This window comes from Odocoileus virginianus, chromosome 13, assembly GCF_023699985.2.
Source record: "Odocoileus virginianus isolate 20LAN1187 ecotype Illinois chromosome 13, Ovbor_1.2, whole genome shotgun sequence".
Lineage (NCBI taxonomy): Eukaryota > Metazoa > Chordata > Mammalia > Artiodactyla > Cervidae > Odocoileus > Odocoileus virginianus.
In genome coordinates, this window is record NC_069686.1 from 19762398 (window position 1) to 19789603 (window position 27206).

General features: G+C 41.3%; 1 protein-coding gene across 1 annotated transcript in view; it reads right to left on the reverse strand.

The window, feature by feature from the left end:
* The window catches only part of MYO3B (myosin IIIB), a 408982-nt gene extending 385029 nt beyond the window's left edge, over positions 1-23953 (reverse strand). The window contains exons 1-5 of the mRNA XM_070476366.1: positions 23921-23953; positions 22965-23069; positions 22628-22727; positions 20347-20423; positions 2190-2335 (exon numbers count right to left, since the gene is read on the reverse strand). Coding sequence (XP_070332467.1) covers positions 2190-2335; positions 20347-20423; positions 22628-22727; positions 22965-23069; positions 23921-23953 — 461 coding nt within the window. The remainder of the gene's footprint in view (positions 1-2189; positions 2336-20346; positions 20424-22627; positions 22728-22964; positions 23070-23920) is intronic.
* Between the last annotated feature and the right edge of the window lie 3253 nt (positions 23954-27206).

Here is a 27206-nt window from a genome sequence, read left to right on the forward strand (position 1 = left end):
AGTGATGGGACCAGATGCCATGATCTTAGTTTTCTGAATGTTGAGCTTTAAGCCAACTTTTTCACTCTCCTCTTGCACTTTCATCAAGAGGCTTTTTAGTTCCTCTTCACTTTCTGCCTTAAGGGTGGTATCATCTACATATAAAAAACTACGCAGTAATTATAAACATGCTACATTAAAAAAAATAAAACCTCCATCCTTCCTGTCCAAAAATGTCAAGCTGGCCATTAAGGTTGTAATAAAGGCACACGTAATCACACTGAGGGCCTGCTAACCAACTGATTCATCACTTACACAGGAACCAAGAGATGGTGAAAAGGCCAGAGGTTATACCACGAGGAGAGAAAGCTTCAAACTACTTTGGGATAAGGATCCGTGTCACTAAGATCCTTTTTTAGCAATTCACCTGTTCCTGAAGTTTGCCCTGTCCTGAGGCAAGCAGTGGGAGGCTTGGTTATTTGTGTTCAGATCTGGAAGCTTCTTCCAAGACAGAAGAAGGGAGGGGGAGTGACAGTATAAAAGTTATTAGAGAGCAGAGGTTTGGCTGGGCACAGAAGCAAACTAAGAGGAGTCACTGGAGATAAAGAGTCTGTTAAACACATACACATTCACGTGAGTATGTGTGTACCCATGCACACGCACACACACTTTCAAAGCCTCATATTTATTACCTATGAAATTTTCAAACATTTGGTCTGTATACAAATGCACATCAAAAAAAGACAGAAAACATACCCAAGTAGATGATCGCCTATTAAAAGTACGTATGTCTTGCTAATCAGAAAAGTGAAAGTGTTAGTCGCTCAATTGGGTCTGACTCTGAGACCCCCGTGGACTGTAGCCTGCCAGGCTCCTCTGTCCACAGGATTCTCCAGGCAAGAATACTGGAGTGGGTTGCCATTTCCTTCTCCAAGCTAATCAGAAACCACACCTTAATTCTGATAATTGAGAAATTATGTGGCTACAGTAAATAAAGAGCAAGCCATTTGTAAAAAATCAAAACACACATATAAATTAATCCAGATACCATCTATCATTTTCTGACATATTACTTTACACAATACTGTTTTGGGGTCCTGCATTCTTACATTATTTTGAACATTCATCAGATTATTCATTTAAAAAGCCAGGAGCCTTGTCCTAATCATCTGGACCTGTTTTTATACTTTGGAAAAGTAAAAAAGACCAACTCTGACTTGGTTGGGAATCATTTTGGGAATAATGGTGGGTGGTTGTTCACATCTGGACTAGGTATAAAACGATAACATTACGATGATGAATGCCACAGAACCTCATCTGCATATAAATAGGCCTAATCAGAAATGCAAATTGCAATCAGGAGAAATTTTTAAAGGCTGTGATAGCTGTGTGATTGTGCAGATAAGGAAAGGTTAACACTTGTATTGTTAAAGCAGTTAAATGGCTCCCAGCCGGCCAGAGCCTTCCTTTGCAAGAGAAATGTGAAAGGCACAAAGCTTTCAAGCTGCAACATGCCTGCATGGAGCTCCCAGATAGCTTCATTTTCTATTACTAGTGCCTCGCCAAACATCAGCCCTACTCTAATGAAGGACAACCAACAAACCTCTTGTACAAAACCCTAATGAATATAGACAATAAAAAATATATTGGCATTTAAATACCCTTCAAACAGACCTCTCTCAGCACCATTTCCCACTGAGACAGAAATAAAGGGTTAGAGAGAAAATCATGACTGATGTAACATTTTTCTAAAATTTTTTAGTGCTGGTACACATTTTTTTTTTTATCCCTAAATTTTTCAGCATACTGGAGAAAAATTCAAACTGAAAAAAAAAAAAAAAAAAGACCAGATATGATTATATAATTTTAAAAGAAAACACTAGTATTTAGACAGAGTACTTAAGCCAAAGCTGCATTTTTAGTCTTGCCATGCAAAGCCTAAAAAAATCAACATCTCAGAAAAATTGGAGTACTGAAAATATGCGATTGTTACAACATACTCCTATTATTTTTGGAATATGCTGTCTTTCAGGAAACCCTCTATCCCCCCTTCCCCCGTGCCGACCCCCGCCGCCCCCTTAAAAGAGAAATACATTTTACAATCAGGCTTTCACAGGTTTGGAGAGAAAACTGTTTACCAACTCTTTATTATCCTAACGAGCCTCGTTCACAAAGAACTAATGAGCCAAGAGCGCCATCTTGTGTCCTACCTTGGAATCTTAAAGAGCGTTTTCACAGGATGCATGTCAAAGAGGGGAGGATCTCCGTCCCCCAGTTCAATAGCTGTGATCCCCAAGGACCAGACGTCACAGCGAGCGTCATAGGAGGAGTCATACTGCTGCTCACAAGCGATGACCTGCCAGACACAAGCAGGACACCACACATCAACCCCACTGACACCTCAGAGGCCCCAGAAGGCGCTTGGCCGCTCTCAGCCCCCGTCTCAGTTTCCTGGCTATGCTGATACTGAATTTCAGTAATAACAAGAGGTCCATTTTCTAGGCTTTATTCGTGTGATTGATTTATCATCCGATATGTTCATCCACTTTTAAAACGTATGAATTCAGTTCAATGAACATGCACTGAACCTTGTTGATACCAAGGACGGTGCAAGGGTGAATACCTCACCACACCCACCCTGACGCCCTTTAAGTGTTGGGCCTTGTCCACATCCTTCATCTCCTTACCAACAGTGAGGAGCAGCTGTTCTCAAAGATGCCTGTCTCTTGTGTCTCCTGCACAAAGTCCCTAGAGACTGATGTGGTTAACTTAAAATGGGAACCACTCCCTCGCATTCTCTTTTTCCAAGAAAATCTGCCCCCCTCCGCCACCCCAACTGGTTTATGCTTCCGCCCAGCTGCTGCTTCGGGGATTAGCCCAACCGGGTACTGGAGAAGGGGAACCAGAAAATGCCCTTGGGCTTGTCTTTGGTTTGATGAGTTTGGAACCTTGTGGGAAAGTATTTTTCTATCAGCTTTTTGAGTTAGCAGGGAAAGCTCCACACTTAGACTCTGGTGGGTATCACAATGGGACTGGGAGAAGGCAGGGGTGGGCCGGAGCATGTTGCAGGGAGGAAAGCTCCTATTTGACCTGAAATCTGCCTCCTTGACCTAGGATAACCCATGATTATGAGAAGGTAGGAGACTTTTACGGTTTGAAGCTGTGTTAGTCCAAACAGCCTATGAGATAGACATACAGCATCACTGGCCAAAGGAGTGGGCCTCCCTGCCCTCTTAGGCCATCAGAAGGTCTTTGACTTTGAGATGGACCAACTTGTGTGGAGGAGAAGAGTAACAGATCTGGCTTATACATTAGCAGGAGCATTCTGGCTACTGTGCTGAGCATACATTAATAAGACACGTGAGTAGAAAAAGCAACACCAGTTAAAGATGCTACTGCAGGAATCCAAACTAGAGACAGTGAGAAATAATCAGATTTTGATAATATAATTTTGAAGGTAGAGTCAACTGGATTTGCCGAATGGGGCTTAGAAGAAAGAGGAGTCCAGAATTTTTAACCTGGGCAATTCCAGAACGAAATTGGTATTTAATGAGATGGGGAAGACAGTAGTAGAAGCAAGTTTGGGTTGTGCTCCACTGGGGACATTCTAAGTCTGAGATTACTGTGAGACTTCCAAATGGAGAATTTAATTTTAGTTAGGTAAGACTCAGATGTCTGACCTAGAGAATAAACATGCCTTGTTTAAAGCCATTAAATGTGTGGTAATATTATGTCAGTGACAGAAACCTAATACACCTTTTCTCTGCCAGACCCAGCTCACTGGTCTCACGATGCTAGGTGAACATGCCCATCTTACCCGAGACATGGTCTCCTACTTTTATAATTGTCCTCTACCCTTTTCTTCTGATTTCTGAACTAAAAAACCCTTTTCCATGAACCTGCATCCTTGGCCTGGGATGGATCCCAGCCCCATGCTCTGAACAGACTCGCCTGTCAGAGAAGGATACATTTAACACATTAACACCTTAAAAGGATACTTTTAACACATTATTTTCAAGTGTGCATTTAAACTCAAGTTCAAATAATTCCAATTTTTGAAAGCAGGGGCCGTTTCATTGTCCCGCAAGACCTCACTTTCATCACCTCAATCAGGTGAGAAACTACATTATTTTAAAAGATCTCCAGAGAAGGCTATTTAACACCTTCCATTTCAGAAATGACATTTCCAAATGTGTGAGACAAATATAATTTTAGACCTATCAATCAGCAAGTAGTTCACCATCCTTATACATTCCTGTGGAGAAAAGAGAAATAAGACTGTATCCTTCTCCAACAAGAGCTATGGCTGAGTGAAATTTAAAGTGAACCTGTTAAGAAATTAAATAACAATCTATGACACTTATAAATGTCCTAAGCCAGTACATACTAGCATGTCTAATAAAGGATGCAGGCTTCAAAAGCTTGGGATATTAGAGGGAGACCAATTCAGGCCAACCAAGATAATGAAAAGTATCTAGTGACCCTAGTCTACAACTTCCAGGAAGAAATTCCAGTTGACTTCTAGCCATCTTGAATGGGACACAGAAGGCAATTCCAAGAACCTGTCCGAAAGTGGGAATGGAGATATCCTATCGTTTCTCAAGTGCTGTTATAAAATATTCAAAACGTGTATCTGGTTTTCACTTCTCTTCACAGACAGACACACACTATCTCCAGCTCAGTTTGATTAATAGAAGAGTATCTTTGGCCAAATTCTCTTCCCTAAACTCAGCTAGCAATGTGACAAAGGAATTATTTAAGCTTAGCTTTCTAAAGAAGTTTATAGAAAATTTCTGAAGTAAAATAACTCACAAATAATTATTAAGTACTGATGAGCCAGCATGGTCCTAGGTAGGTACACAATCACTCTGTGAGACAGGTACTATTACTACCTGTAGTAGGCATGGAAACTGAGCTATAGCACAGTTAAATAGCTTCACAGAGCCCATAGCTAGTTATGGTCAGGGACAGAATTTGAACCCAGGCAGAGGAGAGGCATCTAAACATCATAATATGATAAGGACTCTAAATAATAAAGGTTGTCAAGGAACCTGAATTATCAGCATCTGTACTCATATTTTGACCAAACTAGCCACGTTTTTGAGATTTGTTTCACCTAAACTCCATGTCTTCAGAGAGAGTCTCTCTTTCCCTTTCTCTTTACTGAGTTATGGGTGATGGGATTCAAAGACACACACTAAGAGGTTACATCCCTGTTGGGAGGTCAGCACATCCTGGAACTGTATTCCTGTCAATGCAACATCAAAGTCTGCAACTGTTTCTTTAGGAGAAAAAGCAATTTCATTCTCCTTAGCTCAGCATTCTCCTTGTCTCTACGTAAAATAAAACTGAGTTAAGAATGCTTAGATGGTCAGTTGGTCTTGCCCCCAGGAGAACGTGACCTCTCAAAGAGCTCTCTGAATCACTTCTGGAGCTCTCTGAATGCTCCACAAAGAAAAGGTGAGTGGCAGTGGCAATTAATTGCACTGCCCTGGGACCAGGTTTCCCAGGTTCTGTAAGTCATATTAAAGGGGTGAAGAGAGGGGAGTTTGAAATGGCATTGCCACAGGCCCATGGCCCGAAACACCTCATCCTCTTCCATCCCTTCACCTCAGCTCTGCTACCCCCAGGAGGAGACATACGTGAGGCAAGTGTATACTCTCCCTTACGGCAAGCCTTCGCTTCAATCACAGGAGTATAAATGATGTTGGTGGCAGTGGAATGAGACAGATAGAACAGGTGAGAGAGAGAGAGAGTTCAAGGGAAGACTTGCAGGACTTGGGAGGCTAGGGAAAGGGGCACACCAAGGAAGACTAACATATAACCTGGGTGACCAGGAGAATGATGGTACCATTCACAAAACAGGGAAGTCAGGAAGAAGACATCAGCTTGGTAGGCAGTACAGAAAGCTCAAATTGAGTCTAAGCTCTATGCCTAACTAGGTACAGAAAAGCCATGTGTGCTCTTGGAAACTTTTTTCCCGTGTGTAGATTCAATAAGAAAAACAAAATTCCATCAGGATCAGAAACAGAATATACTAAAGGGTAACAATGAAACACTGATGTGCTTTTAGTAACTACATGGAATTTTATGTTACAGTAAATATACCTTACATTTCACAACTCTATAGACTTTAATCTTCCTATTGTTGGTTGCCAACACCACTAGTCAAAATTTGTAGTTTGAATACACAGTTATAAGTACCAGAAGCAGATACAAGGTTGTATATCATGAACTTTAACAAACTGGGATGTTTCTCTTAATCTAGTATTGTGAATAGAAAAACTGCTAATGAATGTCAATTCTACAAAGTAAGAATTCTCCATAGTAGATTTTAGAGTCTCACAAGCATGTTCATATGAAGAAGATATGTCTTCTGGAATGTTTCACGTGATGTGTATGTAAGTGTACTTGGCAAAAGCTAAGAGCATAGAATTAACTGAATTAAAGAGAGTTCTACAGCAATATTTGCTAATGACCTACTGGCTCCAAGATTAAAATGCTGACTCATTGAGTCTCAATGAGTTTCAGGATGTATAAATTCCTACAAACTTCTGCATAGTCACCTTTAACAACCTTCCATTCTTCCACATGATATCAGTGAGTGTTTATACTGCTTCTGAGTTTTAATGAGTAGTTTTATCCACTTGGTGTTAATCTATCATTAGCCTCATCACTTCTTCCAGGTTTTAAAGGGGCCAGTCTTACGATCTCATCAAAGTGACCCCTGAAGTAAACAGAAGTAACACAGGGTGAGGATTATGTCTTATCTTTCTTCCTTTTCCATCCATATCAATTTGTGGCACTCATCAGAGAAGCTATGCTGAAAAACTTTTGGATTGGAATCAGAAAGTCTGAACTCCATTATTCACTAGCTGGGTCCCTCTGATCAAGTCCCCTGAAAATTTTGAGCTGAGGTTTCTTTAGTTAGAGTGATCTCACTTTCTAGATGTATAAACTGGCAAGGTGGGGATGAATAATCTCTAGAGTCCCTTCCAGCTCTAACATACTGACTTCATGATTTCAAAATAAGTGCTTTAGGGGTATCTCAAAATGAGAGGCTAACTTCTCCATGTAAATTACTTAGCAAACAGTAGATTATTCTGGGGTATGAACCGGATGACTAGAATTTTGAGTGGATTGTATTGCCAATATTTGGTAGAAGGTGTTAAAGTCTATGAAAAGATGCTGGTTGCTGTGATAATGCCTCTGTTAAGGAAGATAAGCTTCAACAACCCAGCAGTTGTTTGGATGCTGGTTAATGGAGCATATCCACGTTCCTACCTTGAAATGCAAACTTATGACTTTTCTGATACACTTAGCTACATTGATGCTTATTTTAGGAAGGGGAAAGACACTAATGTTCAATTTTCTGGCAATATCTATGCACTAACAGCCTCAGTGCTCAATACCAATACCTATTCTACCCGGAGATGGGCTAGAGCCTCTGAAATGTTGGTCATTACCTCCTGGGCTACCCCGAAACTTCTTTCTGGAGGGATCTGAGGACAAGAAATACATTTTCACTATAGTTTAGCTCTATTGGTCTTTGTAGCAAAAGCTAGCAGTCAGTTTTCTTTGTTAGGGCAGTTCTTGCAAGACTTTTTTAAGCTAACCAGTTCCCAAGTTTAAGACTCCAAATCTACCCCAGTCACTCCTTCCTCCCCTCTCTTAAAGGAGTTTCTAGGGTGAAATTGTAGCTACAATTTGATAACACAACCGCTTTGGCACATATCATTTCCTTATCCATCCTTGGGCATGGTCCACCCAGTTCTGTTGAGGAGGCTGGCCCTTTCTTTAGTCCTGAGCTGGAGAAAACTAACTGTGAAAAGCTCTGGGAGGGTGAAAAGACTTGCTTGACCCTCTGGTGACTGCAAAAAGGTCCCAGAGCCAGGCACCTTCATTTTGGTTTTGCCGCCTTCTCACTGGCTAACTTTAGCAAATTATTTAATCTCCCTGTATCTCTTCTTCCTGTGTAAACCAAGCAACCCTTTCCCCCTGGGTGTTGTCTGAAGCACTGCTTAGGGAAATGCTGATTACCCAGCTTTCTCTATGGTACTAGAATGTTAGTAGAGGATATCACTGATGATATCATAGATGCATGGGTAATATATATGTTATTCATTTACTTCTGTAAGACTGTCTACATTTACTAAAATATCTACAGGGGACACAAATTATTTCTATAACAAAAAAGAACAAATTTGTCTGTTTTTCTGTCTTGAAAATATAAATAAGTATTGGAAAGTTTGCCTTGATCTTCGAAAGGGTGTGGTTACTTCCTCAGGGGTCTGTATTGGCTGTGGGGATTCTTCATCAGCAAGATGACAGGTTAAAGGTGATGTCTTGGTTGTAAAACTAGGGTAGCACAAGTTTAAAAAGAATTCTCTTCTCAACCATACCCCTTCCCATTGTAAGCACAAGACTAGGCATAGTACTTTCACTTTCTCAAGCCACCACAGTCCCATGGAATGCCCCATGATTGCAGTTTCATTTCAACCTAGACCAAGAGTAGGGCTTACTGGTAAAGTTCCCAAAACAGGGGTGAGATCTACCCTCTATCTTTGCAGAAAGACTTGAGCTATAATAACCTGAGAGAACAGTCTCTCCTCAACTCAAAGTCTTCATTATCTGCAAAGAGTATCTGTATTAGACTGGATATAAGGGGAATAAAAAGTAGTCAACATATGAACTCCTGCATTCAGAAAACCTAGATTTCTCCAAACTATTTAACTTAAACCATTTATCAGATGACAAATCAAAGAACTGCTGGGCTGAAATCTCTTTCAATAATGTGATTTTTAACCAATATTTTCAAGCAAATAATATTACAGTAGCATCATCCACCATAAGGAAAAATATGTTTTGCTCTTTTAAAGAATGATTTACAAAACTTAAAAGACAATAGCTGTTATTCAGACTATTTTATTTTTCCACTAATTTTTAAAATGTCATTAAAAATGCAATTAGGTTTGCTTTATATGTTCTGATTTCTCATCTTACTAGAATTGATTGTGTGATCCAAAATTATAACCAAAGGTCAAGATTAAAATTTCAGTCAAGTACACAGGCAAAATGTTGTTATCTCAAGAGCTAAATTCAGCTTAAAAAGAGGCAAAGCAAATAGACCTAAAGCTATTAATCCTTGGCTGACCTTGAGCCCAAAAATACAGTCAACAGACTGGCAAATAAGATGGGCTGAGAAGTAGGAAGGCAAATAGGATTCTTAATTTTGCTTACATAATTCACACAGCATAATTAATAAATGTTATTGATCATAAAGATTTCTAAAATAGTTTCCCTAGAATTGTAAATTGCAGCTATAAATATTCCAGTGGCAAATATTATTCATCAGTTTTACATACAAACATCTTAAAGTGTTACCAGCTGAGATATTGAATAAGCACATGAAATCTCTTCCCTTGGATGAAATATAACTTCAAGGGAGAATACATTTGAGATTTGAGGGGTTTCTTTCCAAAAGGGATGTGGACTAGAAGAACTGAAATTGATGGGGTGGTGCTTTTTTTGGTTCATTCATAAAACTCAAGGCTAGAACTGAATATATATTCCATATACTGAGAAACTGCCAGTAATAATTTAAATTATGCTATTCACATAAAATTGAGAAAGGTCTCTAATTAAAATATGATGTTCTACAAGCCTTTTCTCAGGATTGTAACACTCAGCTTATGCCTTTAGAAAAATAAAACAAGGTTCAACTTAAAAAAGACGCAGAGCCCACATACACAACACCACTTCCCACCATGGCTGGCGGAGGGCAGAGGGGGGCTGCTCTGGGTTTGAGGCCAGCACACAACACCAATTTTGTACTGAAATTCCCCAAAGCCCTGGAAACATATCACTTTTGTTGTTTCTTTTGTTACAGACTGTAGCCCACCAGGCTTCCCTGTTCATGGGATTTCCCAGGCAAGGATACTGGAGTGGGTTGTCATTTCCTTCTCCAGGACATCTTTCTGACTCAGGAATCGAACCCGTATCTCCTGCACTGGCAGGTGAATTCTTTACCAATGAGCCACGAGGGAAGCCCAACATATCACGTACACTTAACTGTCTGGCAAGCCCTGCTCTCAGACTCAGGACCAGTATCACAGAATTCCTCTGTGAAAGCAAAATCAGTGACCCCAAATTTTTGTATGTGTCCTTAGTACTCAAAGATTCTGAAGAAATACATGTGCTTGGAGACCCAAGAGGATCCCACCACCCTCCCTTAGCAGCTTTCCCCAAATTAGAGATGGATGCTGGAAGGGATCCTAAGATTCATTAAGTCAATCCCCCTATTTCACAGATGAGGAAACTGAGGTCTTGGGGAATAGCTGAGTCACAGAGCTGGTTTGTAGCCAAACCAGGAGCAAAGTCCATGACTTCTCCATGAGTGAGGCATCTCCCAGGGAGTCTTATTATACACAGAATGCTGAGACACTCCCAAACGGATTTCATGTTCCATCATAAGCCATAGCCACAGTAACTGTCATACTCCGAGCAAGCAGCATTCCCTCCACTTAAGCAGGTGGAGTTTCTACTGCCTCTCACTTCCCCATGCCCTCACTTTTCCTTCCACTGCCCCTTCCCTTTGTCAACTAGAGCTCTAATTCTACCAGAGTAGGAGTTCTACAATTTCGTTCTTTTCACAGCTGTTAGGTCAGGTATTCTTACCTTAGGGGAGGAGACAGATTCAGAAGGGTTAAGAAACTCTCGCCAAGTTATATAGCTAGTAGGTAACAGAACTGAAGCATAAGCCACAATAAGAAACCAATGGGGGGAGGGGTTGCAGGTAGTTTTTCTCCTCTGCAATACATCTGAAAAACAGGAAGGGAAGCAAATCGAACAGAATATCTGAATGTTCCCTCATGGGCACTCCCCTTTATCCACACGTGGTCTCTGGGTGATGTCCTCTCTCAGACTGACATCACCGTGCAAACCAGAGCACCCTGGGGAATATCACACAGTTCTGGCAAAGAGTGATTTCCTTTATCTTTTTAAAACCAAAAAAGATATGGGAAAAACCTGGGACATAATAGAGTTCCATGAATAGAAGTTCCACATGCTCCAGCCTCACGCCCACCCCAGGCTCCCTGGGGCCCACTCCTAATGCTGACTGCCCGCCTCCCTCTGCTTTCCTCCAACAGCTCAGGGTCCATCTTGCAGCGGAGCCAGGGCAGCCCTAGCCTAGCTGTGAACTCCTTTCCCCTTCCGTGGGGCTGAATCCCTCCCTGGGCAGGGCAGTGGAGGCGCTAACCAGAGGGTAGCTGCCGGGTGATCTGACTCAGAGCCTAGGAGGAGCAGAGGCGGGCTCTGACATTTCTTCAGCAAACACTTCTGCCCCTGCGGGAACAGTTCTTCATCTTTGATGGATGAAGAAGGGGAAACAACAGGTGCCTTGACCTTTCTCACCTCCCCAGAGAGAGGTGAGAGGACAGTCAGGGAATTCTAAATGCTCACAGAGGCTATGACTTTGATAGGTCTTACTCAGCCCTCAGCAGGAGGCAGGTTGGGGGCCCCACATGCTTCTGCACATCTGGAAGCTGAGGCCTCAAATGGGGTTCTATATTTAGATCTGCCAGGAGGAGGGTAGCGACAAGTCACCACCACCTCCAGGGCCAGCCCCCCACCTCCACAGTGACAGATGATATATGGCTCAACCCCACAGAGCTCCAGCTGAGAGGGGAGCTGGGGCTGAAGCAGAGGGTGAAATCTGGGGCTGCATTAGTCACTGTGACCCTTCACCCACTGCAGCCCCAAGTGTTTGGGTTGTGCTCCAGGACCCTCAAAGACAGGACCACCCTGGGAATGCAGGTAGGGTCTGCCCCAGAACGAGAAGGGAGGGAATCCTTGCTTCTCACAGGCTGACCCAGGAACCTGGGGGGAATCAGGGAAACAAATGGCTGCAGAATTTCAGAGATGAAAGTTGTGGGGGAAGACACACAGGTCTTTCAGACAACCATCCAAGGTTCTAAACCCCTCACTTGAATCTCCTGAGCAATCAAAGCCTATATACCTCACAGTGAAGGGACTGGCAGGTGGGGTCCCAAGAATCCCCAGCCTTTTAAGACAGAGTTGGGTAAAATCAGACCCTGAAAGTCTCACCATTGTCATCACTTTGCCCTTACTGAGAGCCTGGAGAGATCCCCCCCTTCATTATCCCAGGAACTCCAGGGGCTTGGAATGTGAGAGTGGGAAGACTCTCTTTCCCCCGGAAACCATCAGTGTTCTGGGAAACCCAGAATGGACCTCAGAAGCAGAGACTACCCAGGCCAACCCTCTGAGCCGAGAACAGGGCAGGAAAGGTAGGGTTTAGGCAATAGGCCACCATTTTCACAGCTCACACCATGCTGGGTATGGCAGCAAGCACTTTCAGGACATCATTTCATTTTGTCCTCTGAGGCTGCTTTTCTTCCCTTCTCACTTCCTCTTTTAACTTCTCTCATCTTTCTAATCAAAATATTTGGTAACTCGCCTGAGGTCCAGGATTAGGTGTGTAAGCATGGTACCTACTATTTGCTCACAGGTCTATGACTCCAAAATTTGTACTCTTATCTTTACTACCAAAAATGAAGCCATATTAAAATAACTGAGCCACATTCACTTTTTTAAAATGAGTGGCAGGGCTATAACTAAAATCTAAATCTAAATTCTATTCTGAAGAACTTTGCTAATTTACTTTTCCAGATCCTTCTCTGAGGCATTAGTTATACTGGTTTCTAGTGTCATGTGGAAATATTGTATTTTCCTCAACATATTAGGAAGTATAATTCTTATTTAAAATAATTTTTAACTTGGAAAAAAAGATATTCATCTTATCTGGTATACTGGTAGTCATAAACAGTTTGCTCTAGTATAGTGGTTAAGAGCGGGGATTTTGGAGCTAAATATCTGAGTTAAAATCCTGGTGTCATCACCTAACAGCTGTCCAAGGACAAGAACTTTCTGTGACTTATTTACTTTCTCTAAAACACTGAGCCAGTAATAGCAGTAATTTCATGGGGTTGTTGTAAGGATTACAAATGAATTAATTCATACAAAGCATTTAGTGCCTGGCACATAGTAAGCACTCAACAAATGCTATTAATTCTTATTGGGTACCAAATCCATTAGCTAGAGCTTAGGGAACAAAATGGTAATAATGACAACAATAATATTTCAGCTCTGTAGTGGTTTATGACTTTCTCAGCCCATCAGCACAAAACATCTCATTCGTCATCTCTATTCCTGACAGTGCCAAAGGAAATAGCATTATTGTATCATTTAGCTAGGAATGGCATAATTAATGAAGGCAAGAGCGGTTGCAAAAAGCCTGTGATATTTCTGCATTGGTGTAAGCTGGTTGTTATGGCAACCATCCCCTGTCAACGACCCTTTGCCAAGCAGAAAGAGACCCATTTTTGGAGCCGTCACAGCACATCTGTTTCTCTGCTCAGCTGATTAGCTCTTGTTTGCAACAACCAGCAGATGGAAGTAAAAGTGAAAAAAATTTTTTCTAAAAAGAAGCAAATGTTTATTTCATCCACAACTCTGCTTTCTAATACAGAAACAGACTTTTGGCTGTTTTAGGAAGATGCCAAGTAAACTGGACGCTTAATCTATAGGCTGCTCCTCTCATTGGTGGGAGGGAAAAGTGTAATCAACCTATAAATTACAGGTGATAGGTCCTTCATGTAAGTCTTTTAAAATGATGTGGCTCACACTCCAGAGTGTTCTTCCACCACCCCTCCATCTCTGCACGGCTTTGACATAGGAGTCAGCTCAGCACACACATTCCTGACCATACGTCCCATGTGAAAACACTGAAGCTGAGGAACACAAGGCCAGTGGATGAGGAGACCTGAATTCTGGGGCCAAATATGACCTGAACCAGCTCAAAGAGTATCTTCTCCCTGCCTTAGTTTCCTCACCTATAAAATGGAACTTGGATTCCCATGCTTTCTGAAAATTCAAAGAGCTCCAGTACTCACCAGATGTGTGAATCTGGATACAATATCTCCTACACCTCTTTGAGCCTCACTTTCCTTAGTGGTAAAATGAAGAAAATAGTATCTACTCGAGAGGGCCATTGTGAGGATGAAATAAAACAACATATTAAAAAAAGCACCCATCCCAGTCCCAGTGCATTCACGGGTACATCCTCAGTAATTGCAAGCGTTCTTCCCACTCTATGTTTGCTGAGCAGGTGAAATAGTCAAACTATCTGCCAATCAGCTACACATGGCCCTGAAGCTGGTTCTTAAGACACCCTTCTTCCTAGACCTTATCCCCTGGATTTGCTGGGCTGTTAGGAAATCTGGGTGTCCAGGGAAAGAGACAGGCACTTCTAGTGGCCAAAGAGCACACTAGAGGTTCTGGATGGCAGCCACTTACCATCTAGGGCAAGAGTATCTCAGTATTTTAACAATCAGCATGGTCCCACCACTGCTTCCCAGCTAACTGTAAGGCATTATTTTAACAGAGATTACAAATATTCTCAGTAAAGACAATAATGATGATCTTGGTCACTTTCTTTGGGTTTCAATCATTCATAAACACTCAGTTTAATTCTGCACTACCTGTGACGGTAGGAAAGGTAGATTAAGGGTCAACTAGTCCCACACCCCTGCCATCACCATAAGCAAACATAAATCAGGCTTGTGTCCCTTTCTGCTATGAACCAGGATATTATCTGGCAGATGTTCAATGCAAATACTAGCCGAGCAATCCAATACTGACAGAGGGCATGGGTTGTATTGGAAGTGTCTCAGTTCACTGAGTCACAACACAAAGATTCCAGTTACTGTTACCCACCTACCCACCCAGTGTTCCTGGGCACTTAGCCTGGCAGAGCCTTAGATTCCTTCTCTATAAAATCAATGTCATCATGCCTAACTAACTGGCATCTTCACAGGGAGCGAGTGCTTAAAAATAATATTTGGAAAAGTTCTATGCAGATGTGGGATGTTATTATTCATATGATTATAACAAACTGGCTATTAGGAGACAGTGACTGAGAAAAGAGGCAATAAACATGGGTAAAGGGAGGGTCGTGTGAGTTAATGCAGTTCCCCCTTTACCAATGCTTTATATACAAATATATATAAGATACAAGCCACAGTCACAGGCAAGGAGGGAGATCAGAGGCTCACTGTTAATTAGGTTGAGGGAATTGACCTACACCAAGCATCTCGGAGATAATCCAAAAATACCTGACCAGAGAGCAGGTAGACCAGCACAGAATACTCAAGGTGTTGAGGCTCTATGTGAGAAGGCAGTTTGTTATGGTACATCCAGAAGAACACATGGTACATTCTAGAACATACAAAAAGAACTGTTTGCCTCAAACACCTAAGGCTGCGAGAGGGGTGTGTGTGTGTGTGTGTGTGTGTGTGCGTGCGTGCATGTGTGCAGACAGGCAAAGCTGAGCTAACTAACCTAGCACCTGTAACATGAGATCTGTAGATTCAAAATGACTGGCTGATTACCTTAGAAATCTGAATTATTTACTACAGAGGAGGGGTGCTAACTATTTCGGAGAGTTGTTTACAGGTTGAATCGTGTCCTCCAAGAAAGATACGTTAAGGTGTTTGCTCCCAGGACCTCAGAATGTGAAATTACTTGAAAATAGGGTTGCTGCAGATGTAACTGGTTAAAGTGAGGTCATACTGGAGCAGAATGGGTCCCTAATCCAGTATTACTGGTGTCCTTATAACATGATGGCCACATGAAAGCGAATACACAGGGAGAATGCAATGTGATTCAGTTCAGTTCAGTCGCTCAGTCGTGTCCGACTCTTGGTTTCTATGTTGAGCATCTTTCTTTCCCATTTAAAATCATCTTCCTGTGTCACAGTATGCTACTGACATGATCAGTTTGTTAAAAAAAAAAAAAAGAAAAAAATTCTACTGATATTGACTTCTAGAATAACTCTTAACTATGCCAGCCAATATTTCCCCAGTAGCAGTGTTTCAAAGTACTATAACACTAAAGGCACTCCCTGGAATTTTTCTTCTCCTACATGGCTGAGTTGGTACCACTTTCACTCAGCATCTTTCAACCTTACTAGTGTCTACATAAGGTGGCAAAGAGAAAATAAGTGGAGAATGTTGTGAATATGATAATTCATGCTACCGCTTCGAGCTGCCCTGGTGAACTGCTGTTTAAACTGCAAGTCAACACCTGATGGTGGTCTGGTCACATTTCATCAGCTATCTGGTTTGAAGCCTATAGCTAATTTGAATTATTATAGATATTGGAGTTACTCAGGCTGGTGAAATCAAAATGCAAATGGAAAAAAATAATTTGGTTCAATTTCTCAAAAATAGGGGCTTCCCTGGTGACTCGCTGGCAAAAAATCTGCCTGCCAATGCCGGAGATGCAAGTTCAATCCTTGATCCGGGAAGATCCCACATGTTGAGCAGCAACTAAGCCAGTGCGTCACAACTACTCTAGCGCCCAGGAGCTGCAACTACTAAGCTCATGTGCTGCAGCTACTGAAGCCCACATGACCTGAAACCAGCGCTTCACAACAAGAGAAGCCACCACAATGAGAAGCCACCACAATACAACTAGAGAGTAGCTCCTGCTCACTGCAACTAGAGAAAAACCCAAGCAGCAACGAAGGCCCAGCACAGCCAAAACTAAATAAATCATAAAAAGTAAAATAGGATCAAGGAGCTTTCAGCTGTGTTTTCAAAGTAAAAGCACTGGTGGCATGCAGTCATTTTATTCCACTGGCATTGGCATTACATGCATTGCTGTCATATTTAATATGCTGCTGCTGCTGCTGCTGCTGAGTCGCTTCAGTCGTGTCCGACTCTGTGTGCCCCCTAGACGGCAGCCCACCAGGCTCGCCCACTCCTGGGATTCTCCAGGCAAGAACACTGGAGTGGGTTGGCATTGCCTTCTCCAGTGCATGAAATTGAAAAGTGAAAGTGAAGTTGCTCAGTCACCAGGCTCCTTCGTCCATGGGATTTTCCAGGCAAGAGTACTGGAGTGGGGGTGCCATTGCCTTCTCCCATATTTAACCTAAATACCACTTATTCACATAAGCAGAAATGAAAGCATGTTAAGGTCATTATACTATGCAGGCCACCATATAAAGACAATATCCATTTGAACCATTACTGATTATCCTTTCAAGGACTCCTCTTGACCCAAACCCTGGCCTCACAGAAGGACAGTACAAGTTTGTTGAAAGGAACACTAGTGAAAGTCGCTCAGTTGTGTCTGACTCTTTGCGACCCCATGGACTATACAGTCCAAGGAATTCTCCAGGCTAGAATACTAGAGAGGGTAGCCTTTCCCTTCTCCAGGGGATCTTCCCAACAAAGGGATCAAACCCAGATCTCCCACATTGCAAGCGGATTCTTTACCAGCTGAGCCACAAGGGAAGACCAAGAATACTGGAGCGGGTCACCTATTCCTTCTCCAGCGGATCTTCCCTACCCAGGAATCAACTGAGGTCTCCTGCATTGCAGGTGAATTCTTTATAACTGAACTATCAGAGAAGCCCCAAAGGAAAACTACTCAGCCATTAAAAAAAAGAATGAAATAATGTCATTTACAGCAACATGGATAGACCTAGAGATTATCATACTAAGTGAAGTAAGTCAGAAGGAGAAAGACTAATACCATATGATACCACTTATATGTGGAATCTAAAATATGATATTATCGAACTTATCACCCAAACAGAAACAGACTCACAGATATAGAGAACAGACTTCGGGTTGCCAAGGGGGTGAGTGGGAAGGGGAGGATGGACTGGGAGTTTGGGGTTAACATGCAAACTATTATGTATAGAATAGACAAACAACAAGGACCTATTGTACAGCACAGAAAGCTATAACCAGTATCCTGTAATAAACCATAATAGAAAAGGATATGAAAAAGAATATATATATATATGTATATGTATAACTGAATCACTACTGAAATTAATACAACATTGTTAGTCAATTATACTTCAATAAAATAATTTTTTTTAAGTTTGTTGAATGGAACTGACAAATTTAAGATTATTCCTATGGACATTCTTATAGAGGGTCATGGAGCAAAAAGACTCTGGGGAATAAAAATATGAGGACAGTGTGGGACTGAGTCCCAGGAGCTGCAACCTGGTCCCAAAGTGTCTTGGATGCAAGCACACATTCTGAGAGAACCTCTGAGTCATACTCAAAGAAACTGGGCACTTGCTCCTGAGAGACACTCTCAAGGTCTCCACACCATAATCTGCCTATTCCTCAATTTATCCACTACAGCAGGCAAGATGCAACACTAGCTTTTCCCTGATAAGAAGGGAACCAGTTCCAGGCAATCTGGGCAACAGAAGCTCACCATGGACCACTAAAGTGCCCCTATTGAAACAGTCGACATATTTTCTTCAACCCAGCTGAAACCTAAAAGTCACAAACACTTCATGAGAAATGTATAAAGCCAAGGGCAGCTTTCCCTTTTCTGTGTTCTGTGGTTCTGAGAACACCAACTTGCTGAAGACTGGAATGGGAATACCATCTTCTGACTTATGCCACCCTAAATAAGAATTGAGTGGCCTCAGATATACTTTCCTTTAATAATAAATTAACCAATGAAAAAAATTTTTTTAATGTTTTTAAAATAAATAATTAACCAAAATCAGCAGAGCAATGTGTGAATACCAATAGTCACAAAGCCCTTCTCAATCTACCCTCCAAACTCATCTTCTCTTTGACTTTTCCTTTTTAACCAATATATTCATTCATTCAACAGATGCACATTGAGCACCTACTCTATGCCAAGCACTACGCTGAGAGCCAAGCATCCCAAGTCCCTGCTAGACTTTAGAGCTCAGTTAGAAGACCTGCTTGTCAATAACTGTAGTACAGTGGTCATAGCTTGCTAATGGAGAGAGTAAAGGCTGCAGTGGACACTCGGGGAAAAGAGCTTCAGTGTTGGCCAAGGATAAGGAAGGTTTCCTAGGGGAATAGCATTTGAGAGAGGATTGAAGATTGAGGAGGAAATTTGCAGAGTTCTGAAGGTCACTCCAGATGATGTAACAATATATAGAAAGGTTTAAAGAAATGATGTATAAGGACAGATTTGTTTTTCCACTACTGCTGAGGCATTAAAAACAAGTAAATTGGGGGAAAGGAAACTGAGATGAGGTTGGACAGCAGAGAGGCTTGAATATGAATGTCCTTGTTCCTCATCCGAAGGAATCGTGACTTTGTCCTACAGTGTTTCTCAAAGTAGAGTTCATGAGATCCCTATGAAAATTTTTATGGTTTGCCTTTGTTTCAACGATAATTTTATATGTAATAATGAAATGGGAGAAGTTGCAGTAAAAACCGTGTTCCAGATTATCTGGATGGTCATTTGCCACGTAACATCAATGCCCGTATTTATTTTTATTATGAAGCTGGCATCAAGTCAACAGAGATGTACCAGTTAGAGGCCAAAGGAGATGCTATTTAAACAAGGAGATCACACAAGCTGAAATAGAGTAAAGTGGTGGGAGAACTGGATCACCAGATGTTATGCGGTAATAAGAATGACAAAATAACTCAAAATAATCCATGCTGTCATGCTCTGAAATGGATTCACATTGCAAAGGACAACTGAGTTCCACAAAACAATGCCATTTGTCTCATTAAATTAAAACTGTTAATTTGAACGGTGCTGGCTTTGTAGTTTTTCATAATACATTTCCCCCCATCTCCAAAGAGATGACTACATAAGTCCTCTTATTCAAAGAGCCCATTTGCCTGATCCCAGGCCGGAGTACTGTGGAATTCAATGCTGACCTGACAAGCAAAGCTGTAGTTGTGCTTCAGGGTCTGTTGGTATCTAGCCTGGAAATTCTGCAAACTTTTACATGTGTCATTTCACAGAGGATTTTGTGGTGATGTCAGAACTAAAAATTAGACCCAAATCCCAGGTTTTACTAGAGATACAGAAAAGTACATAAGAGAAGTTGCTATGTATCCTGTATTGAAAAAAATAGCTAGGACTATGGCATATTGTTCTGTAGGCCACCTGGAACTGAAATCTGTCTCTTCATTGAGCCATGTGTCACTGGGCCTGCCTCTATCCAGGGAAGGTGACCTCTTCTAATTTACGCAGTGGTGGGATGAACTTGCCAAGCCTTGACCCTCGGAGAACATGGCATCTTCCGGAGGAGGCACCTTTTTTCTAACTGCCTGAAGGTATTCTATGGGCCTTCTGTCACTTAGTCCTAAGATTGTCATCATTCTCACCCACCAAGTCAGAACTCTCACAGTTCAATGAGGATAAAGGATTTTTTTCTTGCTGAAAGTTTTGTGAAGTGTGTGACTTTCCCATAAAAAAGGCATAGTACCAAGGCTTTCAACAAATACACAGAAATAGATGCCCTCTGCTCACCTCAGGGGCCATCCAGAATGGGGTGCCAACAGATGTGTTTCTCCGTAGACGTGTACTGGTGAGTTGAGCTGAGACACCTACAAGAAAAGCATGTCATAATTCAGCACCAAGCAGATGATGATGCTAGACCAGGGCTGGCAAACTTCTTCTATAGAGGGTCAGACAGCAAATATCTTAGACTTTGTGAGCTTAAGGCTCTGTCACAACTACTCAACTCTGCAAAAGCTGCTCAGATAACACAAAAGCAAATGAGTGTGGTTGTGTTTTTGCAAAAACTTATTTAGGGATGCATATCATTATCATGTATCATTCTCTTCTTTTGATTTTTTCCCCCAACTGTTAAAAAATATAAAAATCTTTCTTAGTTCATAGGGTGTACAAAAATGGGACACAGGTCAGACTTGGTTCACAAACTGCAGTTTGCCAAACACTGTAGGCATGAGCATTTAACGCTCTATCTAAATCACTAGGATATTTTTTTTTTCTAGTGAATATTTCTATCTGTACTGCTGCAAAATTGGAATCAAAAGAAAGCATCAAGAACTAGGATTAATCCCCAATACATCCTACTATATTTCCAAAATATTTCAGGTGATATCTTTCTTAAAAATGGTGCTTCATTTGATGGAGGAAGAAAATTGGCATGTATTATCTATAATTGAGTATCAGTGTAGACATAGAAAATTTTCAGTGCCTTATCTTACCTAGAAGGCTGGAAACCTGTCAAGAAAAATACATTTGTCAAGTGGAAAAAGAAACAGACTAAGACTATTATTATCTAGGGCTCAATGTTGAGGACTTGAATTTTAATATAATTCCCATGTACTTTGTTTTAGTCTTTGGCCAGTTCTCTTTTTTTATGCCACAACAGATGTAAAGGTGAATTGGATTAGGAGTCAGAAGGCCTGTTTCCCATAGAGATTATGCCTTTTCCTTTAATAATTGTAAGGCCTCAAGCAGACAACCTCACAATGAGTCTCAGTTATCTCACCTTTAAACTGGGGGTAATACTGCTCATTACACCTAACACAAAGAGCTCTTAAATATCAAGTAATGGAGCAACTGTGAAAATGACTTGCAAATTGAAAAGCACTTTACAAATACAAGGTACTGTTTTATACCAAGCAGAAACCTACCACAGCCCTTAAGACAATAACAATAGTTGCCACTAATGTTGTCAATAAGAACTAAAAAACTTGGATCCATGTGCTCATCAGCAAAGAACATATCTTTAAGAACGTTAGGCATAGATTTGCCAAGTACCTTGGTTGTTTTTTGACAGTAGTTCCACAAACGGCTTGCATTCTTTACTCTTTATTAGACAGCCAAAGAGGGTTCTTTAGACTCTATTTAAACACCCTAACATTTTTCTTTGCTTTTTTAAAAAACAGACCAATTACTTAGTGCAATTTCATTTATCTTGGAGTAATTTCTTCTGAGCAAATGATTCACTGATACATTTTAACACTAAATTCTTCCTTACCAATAAAGCAATGAACATACAAAATCATCCATCTTTTCTCCTCCTGTGCTGCCACTGAAAAAGAACATTTTAAAAAGTGCTTCTGTAAATGTTTTCTCATTATTTACAGCAGTCATGCTGAAGGACTAACTATTGTTAAATTCATTTAGAAGATGAAACCATTTGATAACCTTAAAGAGGAAAATCAAATGGTTTGTTGGATTCAATTCAAGGAGTGCTGTAAGGAGACAGTTAACAGTTCTCTGGCCTTCGGTGATACAGCTCTGCTTCCTCTCGCCTTTCCATTTCCTGTAAATGTCTCCAGTTCAACCAGCCTCACGTGTAGCAGCAATAATCACAATTTAAAGGGATGTTAGTTTCCAGACCCAAAGGACTATTTTACCTTCTGCTCACTGGGAATTAGTATGCCTGAGGCTAGAGAAAGTCATTTAAAAGACCAAACGGTTTTCTCTTTTCATATGCAAAAGAATAATAGACAAAATGTAAATTACAGACAATTGCCCTGAGTTGTGAAATCCTTCCCAACAAACCAAAGTTTTTCCCATCAGATTTTTCTTTTGAAGCACTTTCATATTCTCTCTTTAATAAAATTGCTTCTAAAGCTGAAAACAGATTAACAAACAGCATCTCCTAGGGTGATCCATCTGGTGAACCCCCCCGACTCTCCAGGCTGTGTGTCACTGGAAAGGCCCTCAGCCTACCGTGTAGAAGAGAGGCTCCAGTCTTCTGAGATCACAATAAATTGTTGCCTTTGGCTAAACTGCACACATCAAGAAAACAAACGACAACAGTCATTACCAAAGTCAACGAGCTTAACTCCTCCTTCTGCTGTCAGAAGAATGTTATTCCCCTTGACATCACGGTGGATGATTCGGTTATTGTGCAAATGCTGAAGGCCCTTCATGGAGTCCCATCGCCACCAAACAACAGGAAAGAGAAAAGGAATATTTGCATCGGTTAGTTTTAAACAATTACCCTACGATTAAAATCTAATCAAAGTCCATATTAGGCTACACCTCTCTGCTATTAATACACCTTGCATATTATAGAGCAGTATTTCCCCTTGTTAATATGCTGTGGGGAGCCAACCAATGATAAACTGCCCCCCCGACCCCACCTTGAAGGACGTCCTTACCAAGAGGGCCCCGTATAAGATGTATGAGATCACTGCTTCGTCCAACCGCTGGTTGCACCTAAGTAGACTTTTGACGAGCTCGGTGACCGAGCCCCCATTACACAGCTGCAAGAGGAGGTGCCAGGAGAGAGAGACAGCAGGAGCATACATACAAAAAGAAAAGAAAAAAGACGTTAAGAAAAGCCCACTGATTACTGACCTCAAGTAGTAAATTTGCAAATCACAAAACTCTAGGTTGGAACAATGAAACTTCAAATTTCCATTGCACAGTAAAATCTAGTTCTGTGTGTGTATGTGTTTGTGTATATTTATTCAAGGTGATGACTTATGATTGAAAATACAAGTCCAAAAAAGTTGACTTCTTTCTCAAGTTAAATAGCAAAGCACAAGACATTATTTAGACATTAAAAAGAGAATGCATATAATAATTATGGTGAGTTATTATTGGAAATTTTACATGTCTGTTTTAAAAAAAAAACAACAACAAACATGCAGTTTGAAGGAAGGACAGAGTCAAGATGAATGCCCTTGATTCTTGGGAGGGGATAAATTTTATTTCAAATCTTCCTGTCTTCAGTGCTGGCACTGCAGACACCAGATGCACAAATAGTAGCTCTTTCTAGAGTTGCCACTGCATGTCAGATTTATGGAATGGAGCCGCATCATATGTTCATTTAACCTTTTCATATTCAACTTTAGAAGCTCAGCAACTTCATGCTCTTTCTTTCCCCTGTAATTAAAAACACTGCAAAAGTATACCTTTCATACTTGCTCTCTGTTATGGAATATACCGAGATTTTAGATACATAAACCAGGCATATTATTTTTTCACAGCAACTTAAGGGTTTTCAAGGATAATTTTGACTAAGTGCAGAAGGCAACGTGGCGGTTTGGGTGTGCTACATGCCATTTGAAATCAAGGGTTCTAAAGTGGTTTGAGCAGGGCTTGTATATACCTTGAAACTGTAGGCAGCATGTTGTATATTCATCTTGCAGTTTCCTGCTGAGAAAATTCACAGCTTTCGTCAGATCCACAGAGCCATCCGTGTCCATATAAAGTCAAGACCCTGATTTAGAGACCTAGGTTTCCTCCTGGCACTGTGTGTGATTTGAGAGAGTTAACTAGTGAACAGTGGGGGTCCCCTGGCTGTGGCTGTTTGAGTCAGCTGGCTTTTTGTAAGCAAGGAAATCTGAGGGAGCACAGATTAGCACCTTTCCTAAAAGAAGACACTCTTTTATCCAGGGAATAATACATTAAGATCTATTTGACTCTAATTACAAACATTCGCAAGGTTTTAATAAATGGTGAGGAGATGTTTTTGTTTAATGAATGTATCTCTCCTTGCTATATATGGCAGATATCTTGCCCACACATTAAGAATCAAGATAAGCTGAAACTGAATCTGCCCATGTTTTTATCATGTAAGTTGGTCACAAACAACACTATTCAACTAAAAATCCAATATAGAATTGTTTGTGGGGGCTGAGTTGCTTCTGACTCTTTAAGACTCCATGGACTGCGGCCCGCCAGGCTCCTCTGTCCATGAGATTCTGGAGGCAAGAACACTAGAGTCAGTTGCCACGCCCTCCTCTATGTGATCTTCCCAACCCAGGGATCAAAACCTCATCTCCTGCATCTTCTGCAGTGGTAGGCAGTTTCTTTACCACTAGTACCACCTGGGAAGCCCCAGTATAGAATTAGGAATCTTTAATAAAACTATGATTAATCACTATCTCTCAGAAAGTTTTCAGGAGGGAGCCAAGAACAGTGAAATGCACTGAAGGCTATAGTGGTCTGGGATTACATGAGTATCCTCAGAATCCTCTCTCCACCAATGTTTGGTGCAACCTGTTAACACCAACACCTCTCATGACCATAATATTGAGTACCAGTGTAATTTCTTCTAAAGGATTCCACATTCTTTTTATTTCAGCTATGTCTTACATGACCCTGAAGGGCACGTAACATTCAATGTTCAATCTAATACTCTCTTGAACAGTGAATGCATTTTCAGTGTCATGATTTGTAGAAGAATCTTAAAAGCTAAGCTTTCAGTAAACATAAAATAATTTTCTCAGGGCTCCCCCAATTAGATTTTATATTTCAAGGCAACAAAAACAGGAAAACTGAACAAAGAGTCAAATGATGATCACATAAGAATGCAGAACATGATAGAAGGGATGTTATGGACCCACAAAAATAGTCCTTCCGAGGCTGATGGCATAGAGCTTGGAGAGCTTGAGAAAATAAGATTAGGGTGGGGATGCTCCCTCTTGGAAGTGGGAGTTGTATGAAGGAATCATGATGATGAAACCATTTCATATGAACCTCTTTTATTCAGAAATCTTCAGGAAGACCTCCTCACAGGAGCCTCATGCCAACAAAGGGGTATCCGTGCTGTAGAGAGGCAGTAGAGTGCAAGATCCACCCAACCTGGGGTTCTAACTGTCCCTACGCCTGACCTGTCTCCTGAGAAGCCTGAAGGCAAGATAAGAAGCAACAGTTAGAACCAGACATGGAACAACGGACTGGTTCCAAATTGAGAAAGGAGTACATCAAGGCTGTATATTGTCACCTCCTTATTTAACTTCTATGCAGAGTACATCATGCAAATGTCAGGTTGGACGAAGCACAAGCTGGAATTAAGATTGCCAGGAGGAATATTAGCAACTTCAGATATGCAGATGATACCACTTTAATGGCCAAAAGTGAAGAGGAATTTAAGAGCTTCTTGATGAAGGTGAAAGAGGAGAGTAAAAAAGCTGGCCTAAAACTCAATATTCAAAAAACTAAGATCATGGCATCTAGTCCCATCATGTCATGGCAAGGTAGGGAAACAATAGAAATCATGACAGACTTTATTTTCTTGGACTCCAAAATCACTGTGGATGGTGACTGCAGCCATGAAATTACAAGATCCTTGTTCCTTGGAAGAAAAGCAATGACAAACCTAGAAAGCATATTAAAAAGCAGAGACATTACTTTGCCAACAAAGGTCAGCATAGTCAAAGCTATGGTTTTTCCAGTAGTCATGTATGGATGTGAGAGTTGGACAATAAAAAAGGCTGAGCACCAAAGAATCGATGCCTTCGAACTGTGGTGTTGGAGAAGACTCTTGAGAGTCCCTTGGACAGCAAGGAGATCAAACCCGTCTATCCTAAAGAAAATCAACCCTGAATATTCATCAGGAGGACTGATGCTGAAACTCCAATACTTTGGCCACCTGACGTGAAGAGCCTACTCACTGTAAAAGATCCTGATGCTGGGAAAGATTGAGGGCAAGAGGAGAAGGGAATGACAGAGAATGAGATGGTTGGATAGCATCACTGACTCAATGGACATGAGTTTGAACAAATTCCAAGAGACAGTGAAGGACAGGGAAGCCTGGCATGCTACAGTTCATGGGGTTGCAAATAGTCAGACATGACTTAGGGACTGAACAATAACAACAGCCTGCTCATGACTTGCAAGAGATTTAGAACTTGATGCTGCACTGGCAACAAGGACAAGGCTAGAGCTTGAATGAAAAGGAGAGACAGTGAAGAGACCACGATAAGGAGTATCAGGGACCTAAGGCTCAGGGAGATACCAAATGCAGACAGTAGGAGGACTCAGGTCATCACACAGTTGGAGTGTGGTCTCATTGCCATAGATTTACATGAGCGTCTGCTATATTCAGATCCAAATGTCACCCCAGAGAAGGACAGGAAGAGGGGAAAAGAAAACCATTTTAAAACTAAGTCCTTATCCAAGTGACTAAGCTTTGCGCTAGATTGTGAAAATGGGAAATAAATTCCCCAAACTTCTCCCTTTCCAAAGAAGTACTCAGCTGACTAAGTTTAACAGGACGAGTTCAAATCAACCGTTTCCTCTAGGCAGGCTGGGGAGTCAAGAAAAATGTTAGGTTTAGCTATTGAAAAGAAAGTGAGCTCTTGTTCTCAGTAGTTTGTGACTGTCCAGTTTGTTACCCATTACTCACTCATGAACACTGTCCCTGCAACTCAAAGAGCTCAACATCAGGAATGGACATGTGAGTAATAAGGGTGGCAGGTGGAAGTGGAGAATGCCCAGGGGTGTGGTGGCGCTGAAGAGGGAACGGTGACTTCTGCCCTTCCAGGGTGGAGAGGGAACAGTCTGAAAATCTTCCCAAAGGATGTAACACATACAATGAATCTGAAGGACAAAGGAGCTTATGACAGGTGAACAAGAAGAAGAGCGTCCTTGGAAAAGGACACCATGTG